This window comes from Micropterus dolomieu, linkage group LG03 (genome assembly GCF_021292245.1).
Source record: "Micropterus dolomieu isolate WLL.071019.BEF.003 ecotype Adirondacks linkage group LG03, ASM2129224v1, whole genome shotgun sequence".
Classification (NCBI taxonomy): Eukaryota; Metazoa; Chordata; class Actinopteri; order Centrarchiformes; family Centrarchidae; genus Micropterus; species Micropterus dolomieu.
This window is the reverse complement of record NC_060152.1, coordinates 34,689,491-34,709,798: the sequence shown is the minus strand read 5'-3', so window position 1 is coordinate 34,709,798 and position 20,308 is coordinate 34,689,491. Positions and strand designations below refer to the sequence as shown.

The 20,308-nt window shown below is 42.3% G+C and overlaps 2 protein-coding genes across 11 annotated transcripts in view; one reads left to right on the top strand and one right to left on the bottom strand.

Annotated features, from left to right (window-relative positions):
• Positions 1–7,710, bottom strand: part of dcst2 (DC-STAMP domain containing 2) — a 22,893-nt gene extending 15,183 nt beyond the window's left edge. For 3 of the 5 annotated variants that reach the window (XR_006824441.1, XM_046045007.1, XM_046045010.1), the window contains exons 1-8: positions 7,403–7,708; positions 7,157–7,318; positions 6,437–6,696; positions 6,004–6,174; positions 4,646–4,747; positions 3,655–3,849; positions 1,290–1,355; positions 992–1,205 (exon numbers count right to left, since the gene is read on the bottom strand). Coding sequence is in view for 4 of the 5 variants with exons in the window: in XM_046045007.1 (XP_045900963.1) it covers positions 992–1,205; positions 1,290–1,355; positions 3,655–3,849; positions 4,646–4,747; positions 6,004–6,174; positions 6,437–6,696; positions 7,157–7,257 (1,109 nt within the window). In the remaining variant the exon portion in view is untranslated. Of the gene's footprint in view, positions 1–991; positions 1,206–1,289; positions 1,356–3,654; positions 3,850–4,645; positions 4,748–6,003; positions 6,175–6,436; positions 6,697–7,156; positions 7,319–7,402 lie in introns of all 5 variants that reach the window. The other 2 variants (XM_046045009.1, XM_046045008.1) reach the window with 2 other exon arrangements.
• dcst1 (DC-STAMP domain containing 1) overlaps positions 7,173–20,308 on the top strand; it is a 17,402-nt gene continuing 4,266 nt past the window's right edge. Inside the window, exons 1-14 of one of the 6 annotated variants that reach the window (XM_046045013.1) lie at positions 7,176–7,430; positions 7,509–7,634; positions 8,302–8,376; positions 8,465–8,593; positions 10,657–10,796; positions 13,077–13,245; positions 13,343–13,486; positions 14,828–14,949; positions 15,056–15,213; positions 15,294–15,393; positions 15,494–15,589; positions 17,303–17,429; positions 18,227–18,343; positions 19,949–20,091. In XM_046045013.1, the coding sequence (XP_045900969.1) occupies positions 7,394–7,430; positions 7,509–7,634; positions 8,302–8,376; positions 8,465–8,593; positions 10,657–10,796; positions 13,077–13,245; positions 13,343–13,486; positions 14,828–14,949; positions 15,056–15,213; positions 15,294–15,393; positions 15,494–15,589; positions 17,303–17,429; positions 18,227–18,343; positions 19,949–20,091 (1,683 nt within the window). In that variant the 5' untranslated portion in view covers positions 7,176–7,393. Of the gene's footprint in view, positions 7,635–8,301; positions 8,377–8,464; positions 8,594–10,656; positions 10,797–13,076; positions 13,246–13,342; positions 13,487–14,827; positions 14,950–15,055; positions 15,214–15,293; positions 15,394–15,493; positions 15,590–17,302; positions 17,430–18,226; positions 18,344–19,948; positions 20,092–20,308 lie in introns of all 6 variants that reach the window. The other 5 variants (XM_046045012.1, XM_046045014.1, XM_046045015.1 and 2 more) reach the window with 5 other exon arrangements.

The following is a 20,308-nucleotide window of genomic DNA, read 5'->3' as shown; positions in this document are numbered from 1 at the left end:
CAGAGGAAACTGAAGCGTGTGGATGGAGGAAATTGAAGCGTGTCAAAGGAGGAAACTGAAGCGTGTGGATGGAGGAAACTGAAGCGTGTCAAAGGAGGAAAGTGAAGCGTGTGGATGGAGGAAACTGAAGCGTGTCAAAGGAGGAAAGTGAAACGTGTGGATGGAGGAAACTGCAGCGTGTCGATGGAGGAAACTGAAGCGTGTGGACGGAGGAAACTGAAGCGTGTGGATGGAGGAAACTGAAGCGTGTCAAAGGAAGAAACTGAAGCGTGCAGATGGAGGAAACTGAATTGTGCGGATGGAGGAAACTGAAGGGTGTCAAAGGAGGAAATTGAAGCGTGTCAAAGGAGGAAACTGAAGCGTGTGGACAGAGGAAACTGAAGCGTGTGGATGGAGGAAATTGAAGCGTGTCAAAGGAGGAAACTGAAGCGTGTGGATGGAGGAAACTGAAGCGTGTCAAAGGAGGAAAGTGAAGCGTGTCAAAGGAGGAAAGTGAAACGTGTGGATGGAGGAAACTGCAGCGTGTCGATGGAGGAAACTGAAGCGTGTGGACGGAGGAAACTGAAGCGTGTGGATGGAGGAAACTGAAGCGTGTCAAAGGAAGAAACTGAAGCGTGCAGATGGAGGAAACTGAATTGTGCGGATGGAGGAAACTGAAGGGTGTCAAAGGAGGAAACTGAAGCGTGCAGATGGAGGAAACTGAAGCGTGCGGATGGAGGAAACTGAAGCGTGCGGATGGAGGAAACTGAAGCGTGTCAAAGGAGGAAACTGAAGCGTGTCAAAGGAGGAAACTGAAGCGTGTCGATGGAGGAAACTGAAGCGTGCGGATGGAGGAAACTGAAGCGTGCGGATGGAGGAAACTGAAGCGTGCGGATGGAGGAAACTGAAGGGTGTCGATGGAGGAAACTGAAGGGTGTCGATGGAGGAAACTGAAGGGTGTCAAAGGAGGAAACTGAAGCGTGTCAAAGGAGGAAACTGAGTGAGTTCTGACCTCAGGAAGGCGCAGACGAGCAGGAGGAGACTGGCGTACACCAGCGGTTCGCTCAGCTTCTGAAACACCTGCAGCTCTGAAGAAACTTCCTCCATGATGTCCTGAGACACCTGCTGCAGGGAGCTGCTGCTGTTGGCGTCCAGGTCAAAGTCCACCGAGGCCGAGATGTTGAAGTCAAACTCCCGCTTCATTCGCTCGAACGCTGCAACGGTGGCTGCAAGAAGACAGACTCAGCGGCTCAGCGGCAGGACTAAGGTTGTCGATAAAGGTTAAAAACAGTCAGAAATAATGAACTCACGAGTCGCCAGATGTTTTTTCAGATGGCTGGCGATGAAGGAGGGGATGATGCAGAAGAGCTCGCCAGCTGAAACAGTTTTAATGATTTACTAAGACTCAAAAAAATCTCATTTTAATTATCAAATAATCTGTTTATTATTTCTATGATTTGTCTTTAAACGGTAGAACGTAAAAGTGAAATTGTCCATCGACATCGAGGAAGTCCAACTGAAGTCTGAGGTCTGAGACCACAGTCCTGAGGTGCGTTGATTTCTTTGCTGCCACAAAAGGGAGAAATCAGTCATGTTTTAACTGAGAAGCTTACAGGTCTGTCACTTTTGTGGAATATCTGCTATAAGTAAAATGAAAACCCATCTGGAAGAAAGACACTCGGTGTGAGTAAATGTTCAGGTAAATTTGAGCAAATACAAATTTATCTTGAGTCTTTTAGAAACATGTTTGTGTTTTAGCATTTGAACATCAGCAAGGTGTGCAGAAATAGGATCCAGCGTATTGCTAACGCTACATGTTAATCATCTAACAAGTTGTAAAAAAAATTCTAGTTTCTAAATTTATTTTAAAAAATAAATTTATTTATTAAAAAATAAAGTTAGTCACCAAAGTTTCAGTCCAGTTAGCATCTCATCCTCAGTGGGAAGCAGTTAAAGAAATTAATAAGGGCCCGTGTCCACCAAAGCGGTTTTTTCTGATGCCAGCGTCTTTTTTCAATTCATTCCAACGGGAGCGTGATGAGGCGCTGAGCGTTTTTTTTTCAGTCGACGAGATTTGAAAAATGTTCAACTTTAGAAAAAACGCTGCGCTCGTCATTGTCACTTTTTACCCAGCCGTCCAATCACAGTGCAGGAGGGGCGGGACAAACACCGCACCGAGCACATCCTATCTTGAACAAAACCATGTGCCTACTCGCCGAGGTGTTTCCTCGCCCGCAGAATCTCATGAACCCACATACGGAGAGTCTCTGCTCTCATGTTTCAGCCTTCTCTTCATGCAGAGCCAGCAGGCCTACTTACTTTGTGGTGACATTTTTACATTCACTAAAATTAAGTAGGCTACTTGCAGCACATCGCCTCCACGGAAATTATGTATCATAGCAACCACAGTGTCTCGAAAAAAAAACACCTCCAAAACGCTCCCAGCTAGGCGTTTTCAGAACAGCAGGTGGCGTTTTCAGCTGGCAAAAAAAAACGCTTTGGTGGACATGGGGCCCTAAAACAGTGCGTGTTTAAGATAGTTCAGGTTGGCTAAATGGCATAACTATGCCACCTGCTGTTATAAAATTTTGCCTGCATTGAGTAATGTTAGTAATGGCAAACAGTTATGGGTAATATTCCACCAGGTTACGTGTTCATGAACGTCCGTGGACTAAAACAATGCTAACTAACATGAAAAGGACGCTAAGGTGGAGCTGGCTTTCTTTGGGTGAACATTATTTTGCTAGGAATAAATTCACTGTTTATTAAGTTAACCATTCATTTTTTTGCAGATGATGATTTTTATGAGTTTTGAATCTGAGATCTCTCAGAAAATCTCTCCAGTACAGATAGCTAACTTTACCACGGCGCTGTCTTTCCAGACATGAGATGACGAGTCCGTTTTGTCTTTTGTCATAAATGCAGGTGTGTTACAGCATGTTGCTCTAAAGAGTGTGGAAATATTTAAATATGAAGTACTTTCTACTGTTTATTGGCCTCCTGTTTGTTGTAATGTAACTAGGTTACATAATTGTTTATGCATAAAATCCTATTAACAAATAACCTTAAATAAATCTATAAATTTTGTTTATGTGTTTTTTTTCCTCCTCATAATATTAAGAGGGACCATTTCTGTAGTTTCATTTATTTAGTTTACATGAATTTAAGTCCTGTATACGATCAACATGTCGATGTGTCAATGTACTTAAGTTCTTAACTGTACTACTGAATAGAACTTTAAAACTATATATTATCTTTTTCACAAGATTTTATAGCTTCAGTATTTCACATTAACGACAAACGACATTCAGCTTGTTTATTTTTCCAATATTATGTTAATGATATATTTAAACTCGCGTAATAAATCCTAACGTTGTTGCTGGTGACGCACGTCATCTGGAGGAGATTTGTATTTTTCGCCAGATTTTCAACAACCTTACCTCTGATTGGTTAGTACAGTTGGTTAGAGTTGGCCAATCAGAGGCAGGACTCAACGCAAAGCTGGTGTCCATCACATGACCACATTGGAATGGAAACCACATTGAGCATTCAGTCTTATCAGGCCGCAAAACACATCACATACTGCATTTCACAAGCGGAGGCTGAATAATGAGGACCAGGAAGCTGATGGATCCTTTAAAACCAGTAAACAGAGGTGATGGTCGGTGAACGCACCGCGGGCGAGGCTGCAGAGCGGCAGGAAGCCGTCCACAATGTCACACAGGAAGTTGAACTCTCCTAGCAGGTCGTAGCAGTCGCCTCGGGCCTGGTCGAACACCGCCCGGCACTTCCTGTACGGAGAGCCCAGTTTGGCGTTACACATGTCGCCAATGTCGACCAGGAAGTGGAGGACGTTCCTCAGAGTGCGAGCTGCAGGGTCAGAGGTCACAGTTGCATAACATGAGCTAAACTAAACATGAGATATTTAGTTTTATTGATTTGTTGTAACTAAATATGTACTTTAACATTTACAAGGACTCTCTGGACCTGCCCAAGGAACCTCCTAAAGATCCCCTAGAACTTTCTCAAGGCCTCTTAGAACCTTCAAGGTCTCTAGAACTAGGACCTAATGGACTAATGGAATCTCCTTATGGACCTGATTACATCCCTAAGAAGTCCTGGAACATCTTCAAGATCTCTAGAACTTCCTAATAGACTCCTCCTAAAGATCCTCTTAGATCCTTCCCAAGGACCCCATAACCTCAGTGCAACCTCTTTAAGGAGCCCTGGAACATCTTCAAGATCTCTAGAACTTCCTCCTAAAGATCCTCTTAGATCCTTCCCAAGGACCCCATAACCTCAGTGCAACCTCTTTAAGGAGCCCTGGAACCTTCTCAAGATCCTTTAAAACTTCTTTAAGTACTTCTGGAACCTCTAAATGGACCTCAAGGCCACTTGGAATCTCCTACAGAGCCCTTGAAACTTCCTCCAAGACTCAAGGACCCAATAACCTCCCCAAGGACAGATTGAGCCTCCTCAGTGTCTCCTGAAACTGACTAATGCCAATCAAACGATGCGAGATTTACATATAAAAGGTTTTCCAGGACTGACGATAAAAAGAAGCAGTCAGAGGGATGAAAGGTGATCTGAGCAGACGTAAAGATTCTGTATTTCCAGACTAAACTCAGCAGCTCTGTGTTAATAATAAACCTGCAGCGTCGCTCACCGACATGGCGGACGCCATCGGTCAGAGCGTGGATCAGGTTCTGGACTCTCGCCGCCACAGAGTGCACGTTGCTGCTGATCTCTATGATTCTGTCCAACACGGCTGCAAACAACAGAAACTGCACATCAACATGGGGAAACTTTGACTGAATCAAATGATCGTGGCTGAACTGAGCTGAATGAGAAAAATGATTTAAGTCAGCGAGATGGACGCATGGTCAAGACCCGTTAGCGTCAGATTGTAACACTCTGAGGAGCCACTTGGTGTCATAGTTCAACGCTCTGGGGGAAGGCCTGAAGCGTAACTTAAAATGCTAAAGGGAGGAGGTTGGGGTGGACAGTTGGCCAGAAACCGGACTTTTACCCCGGAGACTGGCGTACGTTTCCCAAAACAAAAAAGTCAACAATAAATGTTTTTATGCAAGCATTAAGCATTAAGCTCTTAATTTCCTGCAGTCTGGAGACATTTTCTGTACCAATTTATGGTGGAAATGTCTTTATTTATATGAAGGGAAACAAAATTCATGTGGCCGGTGACAATTCAGAATATAAAAATATTATCAAATATAATAAAAATAATAATAATAATAATAATACAGTAATCAGCAGCTTGTTTTTTAGCCTAAGTTACTCTTTTGGACAAGACAGATCTGTTTCTTCTACATTGCATTTCATGTTTTCCTGTCGTGCAAGTAAACCTTTCTCACAGAATTTACATTTGTTATTAAACCATTTTTGTTGCGAGATAATTTTCACAACCTTTTCCTAAACCCAACCAAATAGTGAGGTTTCACAACATTAACACTTTTATTATAGAGTCCAACCGGACGTTGCAAATTTACTTGACTGCTGTCAAAAAAATACGCTAAAGGGAGCCCAGGGCGTCAACAAGCTATGCCAAGGGGTCTTAACCAAGCGTCCACGTGTGACGGGTTGGGAGTGACATCACAGTGTAAAAATACTCCATTACGTTCCATTATTAAGTAAAAGTCCTGCATTCACATTCTTACTTAAGAACAAAAGCGAAATTTTACTTAGTTTACAGAATAATATACAGTTTATTATACTGTTGGATTATAATTATTCAATGGTTTATTATTTTTATGTTGCTGCTGGGCAGATTCATCTGTAATAATACATCATCATTTATTTGTATATTTTGTATAAATAAACAAAACTTGTAAGTTACTTTATGTTATCAAATACGTGCAGTGGAGTAAAAAGTACAAAAATGGCCTCTGAGGTGTAACAGAGTAGAAGTATAAAGTTGCAGAAGGTGGAAATACTCAAGTACGAGTATTTAAGAACAGTAATTTATAACAGCAGTTTTTCAGTGATGTGGAGGTGGGCGGGTCTTACAGAAAAGGGGCGTGGTCGATCTCTGCATCAGTTCCTGCGTCTGATTGGCCGCCAGCTCGGCTCCACACAGCAGACTGGCGGCGGCTCGCTCCGTGTTTTCTAACGTGTTGCTGAGCGGACCAGACAGCAGCACCGAGGCGAACAGGAAGAGGAGGAGGTTCCTGCCCTGAGCTGCAACACAAGACACGAGGCGCTGTGATAGGCTGATCAGGGAGGCCACGCCTCCACCAGGAGCCCCGCCTTTATTTGAGAGCCCCAAATAAAGGTTATGTTACAGGATAAAGTGTGAAAGACACGATTACTTTTATTTTACACTTTCTCCTGTTAGAGACGTCAGTGCAGGTTTAATGTAACGCTGGTCATTTTATACCTGCGGCTGGGTTTCAGTCTCTTCAGGCAGAACGACCTGACACCTGACAGGCGAAGGACTCACCTGAGCACAGCGAGGGCAGCAGCACCATGACGTCGGCCCGGACGCCGGCTGACAGGCCCATCCCGAAGGCTGCCAGGACGGCCAGCGCCAGCGTGGTGTAGACACACAGCCACAGCGGCTGCCTCTGCAGGAAGAGCGCCGTGGCGCCGTACAGAGACGCCAACAGCAGCCCGGAAACAAACGGCACGAGGCAACGCCCCCCCTCTGACAGGTGACCTCTGACCTTCCCCCAGCTGCTGAGGCCAGAGCGTCCCGCCGACCTGAGGACGGAAAAACGACGTCAGCAGTCTTACTAGTACTCATTCAAGTACACGTGTTGTAGGCTGCTAGTACTTAACTTGAGTATTTTCTTTTCAGGCTACTTCATCGCTTCACAACATTTACCTGACAGTTCAGTTACTTTACAAAGTCAGACTTTTACACACAAAACCTACAAAGAGATTATAAAAGAAGTGTATTCAAGTACAGCTGACGCAGTCGATTGATGTCAGGATCAGGTGTCAAAGTCATAATTTAATGAAAAAACATTTCCTGTTTCCAGGTCGGACAAAACAAGCGTTCTGAAGGGGGTCACACCGAACAATCAGTCGATCGCCGTCTTATTAATAAGCTGTTGAACCTGTAAAATAAAATGAGAAACCTGGACCTTCATGAACGATGGAGTCAGTGCAGGAAGAGTCCGTTAGCCTTTAGCTCCCTGCTAGCTAAGCGCTCACTCACCTGTTCAGTGCTCTCCTGACAGCCAGCCTGACTCCGCCCCTCTCCACCTGGACGCTGGTGCCTCTTTTCATCAGGTGTCTTTTCCTGTTTCCAGTCTTCATCCTTTACTTCAGCCTTCTTTCATACAGTCTGCCAGTCTGTCTCAGGTGTTTTCACGTCTCCCTGGAGACCAAAAGAAACCTGAAGCTTCCAGAAGCTCCACCTGACAACCAGCAACCCTGAGACTGGACTGACATCATGACTCACCTGCGCACACCTTCGCCTCCTCACAGCAGTACGTTCAATCTTCTTCTTCTTCTCAAATACAACATCTCCAGCTGCATCTGTCTGACCGTCTGTGTCTGTCCTCCAGCTGTGCAGAGGATCAGTTCCGCCGTCCTGCCTTCTGTCGTCCATCGATTCCTCTTCAGCCAATCAAAAGAGTTTCGGGTTGCTCACCTGCTCCTCAGGGCGCTGTTCGGGGCAGTGAGCGGTGCAGGTAACGTCCATAACTAACCCCAACCCCGGAGTCTACAATTCCTCCTTAACAGGCTAATGTTGTTATCACTCGTAGCATTAATGCTAAGAATTGTTAGCATTCTCTGTTGTTTTCTTTTCAAATTGTATTGTTTTATTTTAAATTATTTTAAATTGTTAAATGATTTATTTACAATGTCCCATTTCATTTTATTTTTATTATAATAGTTTAGTTTTTGCATTATTTCATTATTACAGCAACAGCTATTATTATTTATTTAAATGTTTGCATAGATGTTTCATAAAGCACACAATTTTATCAAATTAAATTAATTTTTTAATTGACTACAATTTAAAAATAAATTTAGCCAGAAAAATAAAGATGATACTGTTTTTTATATATTTTGTTTATTAAAATATTATTTCATTTTTTGTATTACTTACACTTACTAATTATTATAGCAACAGCTATATATATTTTATATATAATATATATATTTTTATTTTTATAAATATTTCATCAACTCTGTTTTCATCTATTTATTTTAAAATGAAAAAGAAATCACAAAAATCATAAAATGATTTTTATTTGATCTTTTTTTCCAGTTGAATTTATTTTTGAATTGATTACATTTTATTGCTAGTTAATGTGTCCAGTTAACCTGACGCACCCCGTTATGATCCCTCAGTCCTGTTCCTGGGAGTCTGCCAAAGCCTCCCGCTGACCTTTGACCTGCAGCTGGCAGCAGGAGGTTTGTTTGTCGGTGAGCAGACGTCACACATCGCTTTTTACCTGAAATTATTAAATAATTGAAAGTCACATGTTGACTAACACGTGTGTGCGTGCTCCAGCCGTGTGTGCGGTGTGCGGCGCCTTGTCCTCCACCTGCAGATGTTCGGTCCTCCTGATGTTTCCCGGCGTGTTCGGTTCTCGTGGCCGAGCCTACCTGATGCTGTTACTCCTGTCTGTGCTCTACAGAGGTGAACTCACACACACACACTAATTTTACCTGTACACCCGTGTGGGAGACTGTGGAGCCCTAAAACATTCAATAATATATATTATATTATATATAATAATATATAATATTATATCAATCCTTCGGAAATAAACAATCACATAATTAAATATAGAAATTAAGCGATAAATTGTGAAATAATTAAATGAATTAAATTCAACTCATGCTTATTACCTTATCTGCAAATGTACATAAATATTATTTTGGATTAACAGACATCTTGCTTATTTAGTGTTTTGTCCTACATAAATGACACAGTAGCTAAACCGAGTGATGATGGAGCTAAACTAGCCTAGCTTCTACCTGCTGCACCTGAGAGGATTTTCACATCTTAACAGACTTTAAAAACGTTGGATCCCAAAGACACAACGACAGATTGAACCTATGTTTGATATTTTAATCTTAAGAAGTCCAGACGGTTCAGGACCCCACACTCTGCGTTTATACTGAACGGTTTCAGAGTGGCGGTTCTGGGGACTCAGGATCTCACAGAATCTCGAGTGATCAAACGTGACTTCAGACAGAAACAAAGATGGAGGAGGCAGACTGTCAGCTGGTCGACCTTGTGCGTGTCCGCTCAGCTCGCTCTCATTGGCTGCTGCAGGTTTCTGATCCAGTCACTAAACCTTAAGAATTTGTCTGTAAAGTCCTCACAGGATCATTTTGGCCAATAATCTGTTCCCACCAGGCTCGGCTCGGCAACGCCCCCGCAATTGTCGGGAGGGCGAATCGTCCCGATCCTCCTCTAGTGTTCGGCCGGCGATAGCAGTGTAGCAGTAACGGCCTTTTTAGCTTCAGATTCCATTGATATTATGTGACTTGTTTAGGTTAAACTACCTTTGAATCAATTTTTGTTTTGTACATTCTAATATAAATAGACAGATAGCAAAACACACATTCACTAAATTCCTGAACTGCAGCACTCGTAACAACCCCAACGTTTACTGTGAACTGTGCTGTGTCACAGATCTTATTTAATTAAATTGGATTATATTGGTGAATGAAGTAATGAGTGTGCTAGGGAATAATTTACCTTCATATCACATTTGTACATATCTGGCATCCTCTTTGCTACAAACCCGTACATGTCGAAGGATAAAGGAAGCAACACATCGACAATGGGAGACACACATTTCTTCAAAGGTTGAGCAACATGTTCCACAAGGGAAATTAAAAGTAGAAATTAAAAGGTGAGGCAGGGAACAAAGGGAAGGGCTGCAGGCAAATCAACAAACAAACAAACAAAAGAAGGCGCCTTTCCAGCCGACCAGCCCCTTTTACTTTACAAACTACAAAGTCTTAAAGAATAAAACTCAAACTCCTATCTTCCTGTGATAATCTTGCTCTGCCAAACCAGAATTCCATCTAGCAGCCACCCATAAAGATAATGTTTGAATAAACAATGAAAACTAGGTGTGGTGCAGAAAATTAGAGATGCGTAAAACAAATAAACTAACCTAAGCCTGTTGTCCGGTTCCCACAACTACTGAGCTAATCCCTGAAACGAGTTAACATCAATCTGTATATCACAACAACCTGACTTAACATTATATACAGCAAAATATCACGCAGGTTATTCATGAACACAGCGAGAGGCAACAGAGACGGACTGCTGATTACTACTACTACTGATTTCCAGGAGACAACTTTTATCAGCTCCCACAATCAGACGGGCAGCCTGACGATTGGCGGCAGAACCCCGTGGCGTGGGAAGGGGGCCCGTTCAGTTGAAAACGGGGGTCGACCAGGGAGGGAATCCCCCGACCTCGACAGTCTTATATCACATCAACTTGAGTGACCTGTTAATGTGAAACTAAACGTCATGTAGTATCATGAATAGCATTTTTAAATACTGTATTGTAATGTGTACTTGGAGTAGTATCATGTTGAAAAAACACAAATCCCACATAAACCACAAATGTGCATTATGTCAAAGAATATGATATCTTGCAGTATTGGATGTGATTGAATGGATCTGTGTTGTATCGCTGTGATGTTGTAACGTGTCTCCTGATGATTTTACAGGACCGGTTTCTAACATCCAGCGTAACGTGGAGGCGGCTGCAGTGTCTCTGAGCTGTAACCTGGACCTGCAGGTTCATTACAGCAAGTTACTGTGGAGAGACACCATCAGACCTTTTATACTCATCGCCCAGGAGCTCATGGTGACTGGGACAAGACTTTAAAACCAGACCATTATAGCTTGCAGGCTTGCTAGCAGCACTGCGGTGCTTTGAGCTAAATGCTAACATCAGAATCAGGAAGAGAAGTAGTATTTTTCATGGTGGTTTGCTATGTTGCTACACATGAACATACATGTGACATTAATAAATGTAAAAATATATAAACATGGTGATAAACAGATGTGCAAGTTATAAAATCTGCATGATAATCAGCATGCTAACAGTGACAGTTTAACGTCAGCAGATATATTTACCATGTTTTCATGCTTAATTCAGTGTGTTAGCATGCTAACATTAGCTAATTAGCAGTAAATGCAGCATACAGCTGAGGCTGATGGGAATCTAATTAGTTCAGCAGGTATATGGTCATAAACCAAAAGATGGTTTCAGAAGAAGTCAGAGGATCAGCAAAGTTATTTCAGTTTATCCTGAGGGGAACATGAAGGTCTGGACCACATTTCATCAAAATCCATTTAGCAGCTGCTGATGTTTCAGTCTGAACAACATGAAGGACAGACCGACAGACATTACCATCCATAGAGCGACGCTGCTGGCAAGGCTGAAAACTGCTAAATGCATTTGCCAAATTTACGAAAATACAAAACAAAACAAAAGATGTGTTTTTATCTGATTGTCGGCTGTGTCTGTATGTTGTTGTTGTTATGGTTCAACCCGTTCTCATCCCAGGGCGTTACATATGGACATGTATTCCGACACCTTGGCATTGCTTTTTAACGCCCTGGGTACTCTTTAGTATTATTTTTGCACGCATAGGCCTCGGCGGTGAATACACGGAGCAACTTTTAGAGCAATGGTGCTGGGCAATGTTGCTGTCAATGGTAATGAGTAAAGATTACCACCGTAATCCCCTTCCCCCATCACTCTGCCACCCTCCCCGCACCATCAACAATGTGCAGTTTCACTGTATTGGGGGGGTCTGGAAACCAGTCAGTATCTGGTGTGACCACCATTTGCCTCACGCAGTGCAACACATCTTCTTTACATAGAGCTGATCAGGTTGTTGATTGTGGCCTGTGGAATGTTGGTCCACTCCACTTCAATGGCTGTTCAAAGTTGCTGGATATTGTCAGGACCTGGAACACGCTTTCATATACGCCGATCCAGAACATCCCAAACATGGTCAATGGGTGACATGTCCGGCGAGTATGTTGGCCATGCAAGGACTGGGATGTTTTCTGCTTCCAGGAATTGTGTACAGATCCTTGCAACATGGAGCCGTGCATTATCATGCTGCAACATGAGGTGATGGTCGTGGATGAATGGCACAACAGTGGGCCTCAGGATTTCATCATGGTATCTCTGTGCATTCAAAATGCCATCAATAAAATTTTTGTCCATAACACTTTTGACCATACCATAACCCCACCGCCACCATGCCCCACTTGATCCACAACGTTGACATCAGCAAACCGCTGATCCACATGACGCCATACACACTGGATGTACTGCCAAATTCTCTGAAACGTCTTTGGAGACGGCTTATGGTAGAGAAATGAACATTCAATTCACGGGCAACAGCTCTGGTGGACATTCCTGCAGCCAGCGTGCCAATTGCACACTCCCTCAGAACTTACGACATCTGTGGCATTGTGTGTGATGGAACTGCACATTTTGGAGTGACCTTTTATTGTGACCAGCCTAAGGCACACCTGTACAACACCCATGCTGTTTGATCAGCGTCTTGATATGCCACACCTGTGAGGTGGATGAATTATCTCGGCAAAGGAGAAGTGCTCACTGACACAGATTTTGACAGATTTGTGCAAAAACAAAAGTGTTGCGTCTGTAATTTTGTTCAGTGTATAACTAGTGGTTGTGAAACGTTGCAGTTTGTTTAGGTTTAGGTACCAAAAATACTTGGTTAGGTTTAGGAAAAGGTCATGGTTTGGGTTTAAATAACTATGTTAGTTACATCACTGAAATTATGTAAGTTAAGTTTTGCTACCTACATACCATCACTAAAAGTTTTTTTCACAAGGGAAATGAACACCAGTCATCTGGGTGAAAGTCAGGTTCTGGTCCCAACCGTCGATCCCACCACCTCCTTACTCTGACTTTTCTGTTATTTAAAGTAATACTTTTAGAATTAAACAATGGCGCTAAAGACATGACAAAGTGTAGCTTGACATTCTGGGAATGAGAACAGCCTAGCTGCATGGATGTGTTTGTGGAACAAAATATGGCAGATGTATCTGGTCCTAATAGGAGTGTTAACTGATGCGTGTTGTGTTTCCTGTTCAGGATGACGAAGCTGAGTTTCAGTCGGAGGCTCAGAGCATCAGCAGGAAGTTTCAGAACATCAGAGACGAGGTCGTCCTTCAGTACGGATACGACCAATTCAAACCCAAACACGCTGCCGGTAACAGCACACAGGAGCAGTTCACCTCCAAGACCATGATGCAGTGCGACGGTGAGTGAGATGAACTAGAGTTTTAATAGGAAGCTGTGTAAAAAAGCATCAAGTTAACGTTAAATTTAACGTCCGCTTGTGTCTGTTTGTTTTCCAGGTGTGGTGGACGAGGGTGTGCAGCGATGTACTGATTGGTTCAGCCTCAGGTGGGAGGAGTGTATGACTGCGATCCCGGTCCCCGTCATTAACCACATCCTCTGCGTCTCCATGAAGTTCCACTTCCTGTGTGATATCATGAGAGGTGAAAGGTCCCACTGGCCAGGGTCTTACTGTGGTCTCCACTTAAACTACGACTAGACTCAAATTCAAGATATTACTGCACATTCAGGCTCTGACAGCTCAGAAGTTCCACATAATTTTGCGCTGCATTGAGATCTTAAAATGTCTGATGGCATGTTTCTCTTGTTCTAGTGTCTGAGTGGTTAATCTCTGCTATTTTACTGTCTTATAGCACTTAAATAAATTATCATACAGCCCTTCACACAGACATACAGATTGTCCCACTGTAGCAGGAAACGCCATTGATCCATGCTGTGGTAACTGTATACACAGCATTACTGCAGCTTAATCAACAAACACCACTTGTTATATAAATAAATTTTTAAATCATGGTTTGACCTAATGCTCATTGCCATAGAGCTACCAATTTGACCATTGTTCAAACTTTTTCAAGGCACTATGTAGCTAGCCTGCTAGCTTAGATACAAGAGTGTTGAGATGAAATAATTGGCACTTTTGCACTGAACAATTTGCACACCTTGTTCTCATATGAAATGATCTTGCCCTGTACTGTATTGTAATATGATCTCGGTGTCCTGTCTGGTAAGTTGTCTTCAAATTGTATTTATGATGGATTGACTGTGTTTTAATACATGACTACAACCAAATTTCCCCATGTGGAATGCTAAAATTCGACTTGACTTGATTTGATCACACCAGTGACAGCTGCCTAGTAAGTTCATTTAAAATAGTAGCTTTCACAGAAAAAAGTCACAGTGTGCTTTACAAGAGTAAAATATTAGAAATATGAGCAAATGAAAAGAAAAATAGTAAAGAAACAACAATGAGTAAAAAGCAAAAAGAACAGTAAAACATAAGCAATAATAGACCTTAAAACACACGTTTTCACATTGTAGACGGCACGCGGCGAGACAAAGGCTAACTTGAATAAAAGAGTATTTAACTGTTGTTAAACAGAAAAATACAGCAGAACGGCAGTGATACACCTGCAAACATTCAGCCAATATGCAAACGATACCTTGCTGTATATCTCTGTTTGGACTCCCATTGACAACTGTACTGCATGCATCTGTCACATGAATCCATGTTTGATTCAGAACGTCTTACACTTGAATCAAGATAAACCTGAGATTATAGTTATTGGAGCAGTTTGAGTCCTGTGTTCACACCAACTCAAACTCTCCAAGTTCAACCGGACTAAACAAGACTCTGAACATGACTAAAAACATGACTTCTTTAATCAGTTTAGAAATATTCAAGCCATTCATCTGTCATTCTGATACAGAGAGGTTCGTACATCATTTGTCTATAACAGGCTCTTCTTCTTCGTCGTCTCTTTCAGTGATGACTCCGTGGTGCAGGGAGCAGATCCCTGTGGAGGGAAACTTTGGGCAGCTGTTTGATCAGCTGAACCGTTCAGTCGACCTGCTGTCCAGAGAGTTCAGCACCGAGCTCGTCCTGCAGGTCACTGCCTTCGCCTCCTCCACCCTCAGCAAAATCTTTACATGGTTACATGGTTCTCTGCTAATGCGCAGATAGATGAGTCTTTGCGTCCTCTGACCTCCTGCAGGAGCAGCAGCAGCAGTCGGTGTTGGGTGGAGCTCCGCAGGATCAGGAGATCACTCAGGCTGTTAGAGGATCCTTCCAGAAGCTGATGACGACCATGAAGCAGCTGCTTAACGTCCTGCATCTGCTGCGCTCTTTCACCTTCATCACCATCTTCATCCAGTAAGATCTAAAAGTCTGACATCAGCTTTCTCTTTCTGCTGAGTCAGAGACCAAAACCTCCTCCTCTTCTTCCTCCTCAGAGCGTTTAGTTACCTTATACAGTACAGGAGGGACGTTCAATTCGATAACGTCTACATCACCACCTACTTCAGGCAGACTGACGCCCGCCGGAGGAGAGCGGTAACATCATCATCATCACCTCTTTCCCTGCAGTGTGAAAAAGATTTCTCCACTTCAGAACGATCTTGATCCATCATCTCGTGTTGTGTGATGTGTTTAGGGGAAGCGCTGTCTGCTGCCTCTGAAACAATCAGAGAAAAAGAATTTCATCAACCCCTGGAGTCCAAAGATCCACCCTGAGGAGCTCGAACAAGTGGTGGGTAACACCAATATTAATGATACCTGTGCTTTACCAGTGCTCTGATCTGAACCCAGTACTTTCAGACTGATACCATGATGTGGGTTAGTTCACAAACGATCTGGTTCTTTAAGACAAAATTTTGGTACAAAGAAAGGGGACCGAGTCTTCCTTGGTGAGAGCCGTTCTTTTTATCATTGAGTTCAAATCAAAAGTGTCACAAACAGCGCCACAGTGGGTTCACTTGTTTAATCGCATCAGCAGGTCAGAGTTCAAAATGTTTTCTGGTATTATGTGTTGCATGGGTTTTTACACTTTATTCATATAACACATTATATATGAAGATTCTCAGTTGGATCTGTGTGCGTATTCGTGAGGCTCTAGATTGGGTGGGAGAGCAGCCTTGATTGAGTCTTTCCAGGCACTTCATGATTACTGGTGTTAATACCACTGTCCCATAATCACTGAGGCAGGTTACTGTAGTCTGCTTCGGAACTGGCACTGCGGTGGATGTCTTCAGACAGCCCGTTCTCAGCCCGGGGCGTCCAATACCAACTCTTTCAGAAAAAGTGACAAAACGTAGTTATTTGACACACTTTTCTATGAGACGCTTCCGGAAGCCAAACTGAGATAAGAATGCGTTGCTACAGACAGGTGTGGACAGTACACTGTGATAGGGATCGGTTAAAGATATTCATAAATACCTCAGCTAGCTCTGCAGGACAGTCTCTGAGAACCCGTCCTGAAACACCGTCTGTTCTGGACTGTGTGTGTGATGTCTGCAGGCAGGATAATGAGTACCTGACTGCTGGTATCTTGACATGGAGCGGTGGTCATGACATTAGGGTTGCACAATATATCGGCATCATCATCGCAATGTGCCCAACCTCAGTAGTCACATCACTGAACTATAATGTCAAGCAAGTGAAATTATCACCTCAACTTTTTTGCTGCTTGATACAAAAGAAAAACTCGCACAGTTCTTATTTTCCACGACTAAAGAGAAGTCTGTCAGATGTAACATCATTTACTCTGACTGAAGGGTTCTTGTATACACAGAGTCTGTTGCTAGTGAGTGACCAGCGTGTCACAATACAGTTCTTGATCAGTTTATCAAACAACCAAATCAGGCCCCATCAGCTGTTGATGACAGTGTGAATATAAGTGAGAGAGAACAGGAGAAAACCACCGACACAGTGGATTTGGTTGCAAAAAGAAAAGCAACTTTTGGAAACCATCTGGTGGTTTTAGCTGCTCTTTGATTTTTATTGATCTCATTTTAAAATCTATTTCCTGCATTCAAGCTCAAGAAAGGTTAGTTTTCACTCAAAGAAAAAAGAAGATTTATTTTTATTTTGTATGCATTTTCCTATAAATTCACCCCAATAACGCTGGGATGTTATTTTCAAATAGAGCAAATGAACTGTAGAGCTACTTTTTTTTTTGCAGTGTCAGTTTTATTTCGAGAAGCCCTACATAGTCTCTGGAAGCTTCAACCAAGTCCAGTTGCCCTTCATTTTAACCTTCGTTGGATTACATAGTCTCTGGTCTCTCCTCCTCGTGGCAGCCGAAGAAGCAGTTGAGCCGCTCAGCCACTGAGGAACGTCTGCTGTTAGTCGCTGGAATGGATGCTCTGGTTGGATAAATGACGTTTACCTTGCCATGCACAGCGGGGGTCTTTGAGTTTGGCTTTCAATTCTCCGCTTATTATTAATGTGTGTGTGTTGGCAGACCTCGGGTGTGTTTCAGGTGCTGTCGGCCTCTCTGCTGTCTGTCGGCCTGCTGTCGGTCGACTTCTCTCTGTTCCACGTCTTGGACATCGTCAGCAGACACACCTTCACCCAGTTCAACCTGACCAGTAACCACGCACAAAACATAAATGTTACCATTTGATGAATTGTAGTTGAATTGTATATTTGAAAGATATTATACTTTATAAGCGTGAAAATAACACATGATGATGGTGAAATAATAAGACCACCTGTTATTGTTATCAAGCTAACGTGCTCATTCATATTAATTCATTGTGTTGCATATTATTCCTTTTTTTGAAGCTTTATTTCATCTCTTAACAGACATTTTATAAGCAAGACAAAAGTATATAAAGTAACAAAATATAACAGAACTATAACTAAAGAACAAACAAAGGCATTATAGAAAAATATTTAAATCTTTACATATTTTATCTGTTTTGACTGCTTTTTCATTCTTTAAACCAAATAAAGTATGAATGTATTAATTTACTTTCTATCTTAAAAACTGGTAATTGTGGTTTCTTGTTCAACCATTTGCACTTGAGAACATAAAACTTTCCATACAAAATAAAGAGGTTATATATATACATATCTTATTTTACAATCAATATCATTCTTCTCATAAAAAAATCTCTTTTCTGCAAAATAATAGTTGAACCAGTTGAACCAGTCAATGTCTTAAAGAGGTTTTCCAAATCTAACCAAAATAATTTGGTACAAACACAATCATAAAATAAATGACACATGGTTTCAGCTTCACCGCTGCAAAACACACTTTCCTCAGCATCTTTCATGAACCTTGAGATCACCTAGTTCACAGGATAAATAAAATGTATAATTGCATATTATTCCTTTTAAATGAAACTCAGGGTTTCTGGGTAATGAAGTCCTCTCTCTGCAGGCAGTCACAAGGTGGACATCAGAGTGGGCGGAGCCTCCATGATGGCCCGCCTCCTGAGGAAGACAGTTTCAGCCTTCAACAGCTCGTCCATCCTTCACATCCAAACCGACAACCGGGGTAGGTCACAGGTCAAAGGTCACGCCGGATTCCTGCAGCACAAACTCTTAAACATCCGGCAGTGACGAAGCGCTAAGTCTTTATTTATCTTTAGGCCAGAGAAAATACATATTGCCAAAACTTTATGTTAAAAATAAATAAATAATGCTCACCTACAGTAAGCAGAACAAATTTATCAAACTTGTACAAACCATGTGACCGGAATTCGCTCTGAGCTTTTTCACCCTGAGGCTGACTGTGCACCTGATCAGAGGTGTAGCTCAGGTTATGTCACCTGCATGTTGTAGGTAGCAGAGTTCAACACAGCGTAAAAAGACCTCAGTGAGGCTCAAAGAGAAAAAAGCAGCTCAGTGCAAAATCAACACAGGAGAGGAAACAGTTAACACTAAACAGAGTAGAGTTGTTTATCGTCATTGTTTCAGGAGTGATACTGGAGAACATGACACATTCATATTTTAAAGACACTTTTTAGCCTCAGCTAAAAGCCAAATCTGTGAAACAGATGATGTAAACCAGCAGCTCCGCCTGCATCCAAACCACTGGATCAAAGTGACTGAAAGAGGCTGCTGTCCACATGCTCTCTGCCAGATTTTATATCAAACTGAACCAGCAGAGGGCGGCCTCTCTCTCTCCCTCTCTCTCTCTCTCTCTCTCTCAGCTCAGGACAAGATTATACAAATATTAATACAGGTGCATCTCAAAAAATGTAAATATTGTGGAAATGTTCATTGTGAGCAACAAAACCAGACTGAGAGATTAATGGCTCAGGAAACAGGTGCAGGTGTTTTGAGTTCATTAGCAGACCACAGCTCTTCTCCGGTTGACTATTTTTTGTAAACTCTTTATTCTGAAAATATTTTCCATGAGCTGTGGGACGCAATCCTCAAGATTAAAACAAAAAAAAATCTTCAAATATTTCAGTAATGATTCTAGAATATATTATAATAAAATTACAGAAGAAAACGAACTTTCCCACAATATTACTTTTTTTTAGATGCACTGGCTCCCAGTATGTTTTAGAATTGACTTTAAAATTCTATTGATCACTTTTAAAGCTCTTCATGGCCTCTCGCCTTGTTATATTTCTGACCTTTTAGTCCCATACGCACCAGCACGTACCTTGAGATCCTCGGGCAGAGGTCTGTTGTCTGTTCCAGAGTCTCGACTGAAAACTAAAGGGGACAGAGCGTTTGCTGTCAGGGCCCCGAGGCTCTGGAACAGCCTGCCCGAGGAAATCAGGTCGGCTGAGTCAGTGAACTCTTTTAAGTCCCTTCTTAAAACATACTTTTATAGGAGAGCCTTTCCCGATCTTATTTGACTTTATTTTATCCCTTTTATTTTATTCTATTTTATATATTTTATTCTTAAAAGTGTATTTTAGTCTCTTCAATGTTTTCTTGTTTTATCATGTATTGTTTTTGTATTATTCTTTACACTTGTTAAAGCACTTTCTAACTTGTTTTTGAAAAGTGCTCTACAAATAAAGATTATTATTATTATTATTATTATTATTAATTAATTGCCTTGTTGTTGAAATTACCTGTACAAATAAACTCGGCCTGACAAGAACACACCTCTCTCTCTCTCTCTCTCTCTCTCTCTCAGTGTGTGTCTCTCCCCCCTCCTCCCTCTCTGCTGGTGTGTATGTGAGCTGTGCAGGGTTTGTCCTGTTGGTGGCGCTCTTCAGCTGCCTTCAGGTTTACACCAACCGCCTCAGACGGGTCATTGCTGCCTTCTACCACCCAGAGGTACAAACACAAACACCTACACACAGTGCTGAAGCACCTGCGTCTTCTCTAGCGGCCAGCAGGGGGCGACTTAAACCTGCGTCCTCTCTAGCAGCCAGCAGGGGGCGCCTTAAACCTGCGTCCTCTCCAGCAGCCAGCAGGGGGCGACTTAAACCTGCGTCCTCTCCAGCAGCCAGCAGGGGGCGCCTTAAACCTGCGTCCTCTCTAGCAGCCAGCA